Genomic DNA, 5,664 nt, shown 5'->3' on the forward strand with positions numbered 1-5,664 from the left:
CGAAAGAAAAAGGCTGGTGGCAGAAGCTTAGCATCGCGACCCTGTGGGAGGAAGAACCTGACTCGATGCTGAAGCACCACGGCGCCATAGCGGCATGCCAAAAACAACTAAAAAAAGTTACATTCGCTCGCCCAAAACCACAAGTCATCGTCCTATGGGGACCATCCGGCATGGGCAAATCCCACACAGTTCGATCCATCTGCGACAACTACTACATAAAACCCAGTGGCCCCTGGTGGCATCGGGACACCAGACAAGAATTAGTAATTTTCGACGACTTCTACGGAACGGAAAAGTATTGTGACATACTACGGTGGCTTTCGGAGAACCCAATTGAAGTACCCATAAAAGGATCATCTACAGGCTTGCTAGCAGACAAATTCATCGTAACCAGCAACACGGAACCGGAACGATGGTACCCACCCGTAGAAAACAAAGACGGTCCGACCCGCCGTTGTGCTGGAACGCCTCCAGTGCGGCGTGACATACCGCGTCCGGCGGGCGCGGGACGACGTCCGCACCGTCCACATCTCGAAACTCCTGCCCATCTTCCGGGAACTTTGGGGCGCCCCTTTCGCGGAACCCGTCGGCGGGCGGTGGGGGCGATAGTTCGCCGGGCCAGCGGGGGTCCCGCCCAGCCGTTAACTCGTATGGGCTGTGCTGCGTGCAGTTGTACGCGTACGAACATGACCCGTGGGACGTACGAGTCCCACCGGGCTCTGTCGCCGTTGTAGAGGGCTGCGAGTGAGTTGTTGAGCGTCCTCATGAGACGCTCGGCGTACCCGTCGTCTTGCGGGTAGTAGGCAGATGAGAAGATATTCTTCATGCCGAGCTGCTGGCAGAGCAGGGCGACGAGGGCAGACCGGAACTGCGGTCCGCTGTTGGTGAGGACGCGCAGCGGGCACCCGTGGCGGCAAATGATCCGCTCGTAGAAGACCTTCACCGCCGTGAGGCGGTCTGGCCCGGGGTGGGCGTGAGCTCGACCCATTTGGTGAACTGGTCCGTGACGGCCAGGACGTACCGCATGCCGGTGGCGCTGGTGGTCCGCAGAAGTCGATCGCGACCGTGCTCCACGGCGACGATGGGGGCGAGCTGCCGAGGCGCAGAGGTGGCGGTTTGCGCTGTGGTTGTCCGGGTTGTCCGGGTGTCGTTCTTTGCGGGTTATGTCAACGTACAACAAGGGGTTGTTCTGGGATATGAGGGGAAAGTGAACCAGACAGTGTGTCTGTACGGCGACTGGTGGGGTCCTCGACCTGACCTAAAAGTCATTGACGAGAACCATTACTGAACCAACGCAAACTGACTACTGAACCTAACTACTACCGACGCGAGTGGTAAAAGACCCACCACTGCCGACCACTGTATATTGATGACCATGGACGCTTTCCTAGCATACAATCATGGCCGATAATTACGTGGGGTGCACAACAACCGCTACTCGCCAAAATAGACCAAAGCTTTTCATGCGATACCACTTCCAGCTGATCAAGTTGGCGCGTATGCCTTCAAACACCGAGACAACTATTGCGTGCATGCCGATGGGCGCGACCAACACTTCCCTCACTCGATGGGAACCATATTACGACAGCCACCGTTCAATGAGTTTATATGATCCTGTCAAGATGACATATTCATCTCTGTCGACAACCACAGCGAACTACAGCAACGTTTTAAAACCAGTGAACGACTACTAACATCATATGGTTTCCGATTGACTGAACAAAGACCCCATAAACCCTATAAACCCTATAAACCTAAACTCCAACAGTTACCGCTATTATAAAAAAGTGTGTGCATACAAACACGCGCAAACATGCCTCCGCTGAAAAATGCCCCGCGCCCGCGACATATAAATACACACCATCAAGAAATGCGTCCGATGACAGGCCGCTTACACTTCCAAGGTTTCTTATACTTCGCAAACCCGCGAAGCTTCGAAAACGTGCGCAAAGGAATGGGTGACTAACCCATGTTGAAATATGCAAAGACATCCAAGCACCATCAAATACTGCACAAAAGAAGAAACAAGAGTCGGAACACCACACGAAGATGGCGCCCACGAAAAAGGATGGTGGCAACATCTAAGCACAGCGACGCTCTGGGAAGAGGAACCAGAGGTGGATGTTCCGCCATCACAGCGCAGTCACCGCCTACCAGTTACTTCGCCCGACCCAAGCCGACCGTCATAGGAGACCGCTTGGAACCGGCAAATCCTACACCGCAAGATCGGTAACCCCAAACTACTACATAAAACCAAGCGGCCCTCGGTGGGACGGATATGAAGGACAAGAACTAGTCATCTTCGACGACTTCTACGGAAGCGAAAACTACTGCGACATGCTACGCTGGCTCTCAGAAAACCCAATAAGAGTAACCATTAAAGGCAGCATCACCGACCTGCTCGCCACCAAATCGATACCAACATCAAACATCGATGGTAGGGCGACTCTCCGGTCCCCTACCAGAAGCGTGAACACGGCGTCCAGCCGAGCCTCCGTTACAGAGACGTGCTAATGTGCAGAACAACAGAAATAATTCGCACAACAGAAAAGTACTGTCCCGAGTAGGACAAAGCTTTGAAATTAAAAGCGACCTCAATATCACCTTACCAGGCAAATTACTTGCCCAATCACCAACCAGTATCCTCCAAATTACAATAGACTTTCCTCCATCTGGATCCCCGATTTCTGTTCGATTCTCTTCGGCTGAGAACGTACCCAGATGTTCGTTGTCTCGCTCGCTCATGTCCTTACACACTCATGTGGGGCTGTAGTTTTCGCACACCTCCGTGATCTTCTGGGGCTGCGTAACTCGGAACCCAGGCCCTCGAAGCCGCCGTTGATCATGCCTCTACCATTAAACAGTCCCTAAACATCTCTGCCACCGTGGTTGCCCTCCTAGCACTGACTACTCCCGCTACCAGGCAGCGTGTGGCACGACCCATGGCAAATAGTCCCTGCAGAAATCTTCTATGTCCCTAGCAACTCCGGGCCACCAGAAATACTTCATGATACACAGTTCGATTTCTCACCCACAGACCGTCCGATGCCCTATGGACGTGTGTCTGCACCCTCACATCTCCAGCACCTGAAATCTTCGACCTCTCGATCAACCGAGGCGAGTGATAAATCAATTGGTGCAGAGACAACAGCAGGGAAGTGTTCCGATTGAATTCGGTAGAAAGAAGTTGGACGAATGTCAACAGAGGTGAGACACACGAGATGAGAGTCGTAGGCTATACGGTTCTTGGTGGAAAGGTGGCAGACTACTTGTGTGCTGCTCCTTTTTCGATAAAGACTGATCACCAGAATTTGCTGTACTTGACCGGTTCGAAAGTTGGGGAGATGTTCCTAGATGGTCGCTGTTCTTGTAGCGTTCTTCTTCAGCAAGTCTGTCTTCGCCCTGCCTTAGGGCCTGGTTTAACCCCCGCCCCGCCCTGCCCTGCCCTGCCCACAAGGAAACCTTACAGCTCGGCCTGCTGCTGCACGTGCTCTCCGTTCTTCAACCGCAAAAGCCAAATCCTCAGCTCTCAACCTCACCTCTCTAGTACCCTATTCCGACCGTTCGAATAAGTCCCCGGTCGTATTCCTCACAGAGGCGCCTGGCGACGTTGTCTTTTGGTCAGCAGAACCAGAGGTTTCAGTCCCTCGTAAAAATAAGTGTGTGCTGGACTTCAGTAAAGTCTACACCAGCGGAGATGTTTTCAGTCGAGTTTTCCGTAGCCGGCGACCGGTCAGTGAGGTTATGGAATTGGTTGTCCAGAGTTAGCCTTAGTCGACCTGAGTCCACTTCTTCCATGATCCTTGATGTTTCATGCTCTGTAAACTGGTCGACGAATGATCCTGCAGTGGCCTTAATTATTCTGCTACGTAGGTCTTGTATTGTCTTCCGTCCCATTAACTTCTTCTGCTCAGCCGGGAGATTGTCGGTCGCCAGTTTAGCGACCACACAACACAGGTGCATCAACGCGTTAGGCTTCGCGCGAATGTTGATGTCGGCTCCGCTCACCAGCCGTAGTGCGTTCGCCTCAGTAACTAGCTCCAGCGGAGTTTGCGGAGTTTTTTTCTTGGGATCGATCGCATAGACCACCGCTAGCCGCCATTTCGGTGACTGTTGGCCGAACAAGAAGCGTGACGACGATTTGCCACGCTTCTCTTTTTTGATAATTATGTTTGCCGCACCGATGCGGTCCCCGCAACTGTATCTCTCTGTCATTGACTTCAACTGACCTCCAGCGTCCACTAGTCCAGCAAGGGCACCAGCCCATCCAGCACGGCCACTGGTTCCTTCTACACAAAGACCTCTCATCCTGGGTACATGAATTCTTCGGTTTTTTTTTGGAGAGAGTTTCTTTTTGGAGAGAGTTTCGGCGGGGGGGCAGAAAGCAGGGGGCAGGGGGGGCGTCTTTCATTCTTTGCGGGTTATGTCAATGTACAACAAGGGGTCCTTCTGAGATAGGAGGGGAAAGTGAACCAGACAGTGTATCTGTACGGCGACTGGTGGGGTCCTCGACCTGAAGAAAAGGTTTTGGTGAAATCGAAGAAGTTACATATCCTATCCTCAGCTACAGTACGGCCCGAGCGTAAGGTACCTACGACAGATCACGGTCCTCTTCGACTGAGAACGTACCCAGATCGTCTCGCTCGCTCATTGTCCTTACACACTCATGTGGTGCTGTAGTTGAACCCACTACGTTTTCGGCAGCTCGCACACCTCCGTGATCTTCTGGGGCTGCGTAATTCGGGCTGGCGGCAACAATATCGCCAGTGCACCCGGCTTCGAAGTAATAGGCGCAGTAAACAACCGGCGTCACAACAGGCTGCAGCAATTTTGGATGCCTCCCAATAACCCTGGGCTACCACCCATAAATACTTCGTGACCTATTTCGTGACCCGTCTTTCGGGTCAGTCAGCGCATCCTTTCCAATATCTTCTGGAAGGCTTGCTCTCGACAACGAGCTCGCGATCACGTTGCCAACTCCCTCCAAATATTCCACTCAAACTGTTGCAAGAACTTTCCTTTCGTCGAGTTATCCAAGTACAGCAAACCCTGGTCAGCAGGTCTTGCTACCCTTCCACGAAGAACCGTATAGCACATAACTCCCTTTCTCACCTCCCGTTCATCCAACTTCTTGCTGCCAAATTGAACTGTTCCAGCATTATTCCAATACATAATTCGCTAAGTATGTTTCGCTAAAGGCAGTCACCAAACCCAGTGATTCGTCCATGGTGGATGAGGGGGCCGGGGTATTGCCTTGTGTTCGGCATCGCTGTCGATAGCTACGGTGTCTGGCAGTTGTCCTTGCATTTGCAGTAATCACAAACCCAGCGAGGTGTTTCATTTCCTTTTTAACCAACCTTGCCCACGAGTCAATGACCGATCCTGATCAGGTGTAGCATAATATATTCGAGTAAAAAATACCTATTTTGTCTAATTCCAGGAGTACATCGCCCCAAGAGGATCTTGCTCACGCAGGAAAATCTTCCGGGAACGACACCACTCACCATTACTTAAACTTAAGACCTTGAATCATCAATAGAATGCATAGTTATGTTGTATGCATTATGCCTTGTTCCTATCTACTCAGTTTTGAGAACACAGTAATGATATATCTCGCCGACGCAAGAAGCCATGCTCAAGCCGTCGGTAATAGGCTTGGTGCAT

General features: G+C 51.9%; 1 protein-coding gene across 1 annotated transcript; it reads left to right on the forward strand.

The window, feature by feature from the left end:
• Nucleotides 1-1,400: 1,400 nt before the first annotated feature.
• Nucleotides 1,401-1,694, forward strand: GNI_075680 (hypothetical protein; the record flags this gene model as incomplete). The annotated part of the gene is made up of 1 exon (XM_011132182.1): nucleotides 1,401-1,694. The coding sequence occupies one exon, from the start codon at nucleotides 1,401-1,403 to the stop codon at nucleotides 1,692-1,694; it is 294 nt and encodes a 97-aa protein (XP_011130484.1).
• Between the last annotated feature and the right edge of the window lie 3,970 nt (nucleotides 1,695-5,664).

This window comes from Gregarina niphandrodes (genome assembly GCF_000223845.1).
Source record: "Gregarina niphandrodes unplaced genomic scaffold scaffold00013, whole genome shotgun sequence".
Lineage (NCBI taxonomy): Eukaryota > Apicomplexa > Conoidasida > Eugregarinorida > Gregarinidae > Gregarina > Gregarina niphandrodes.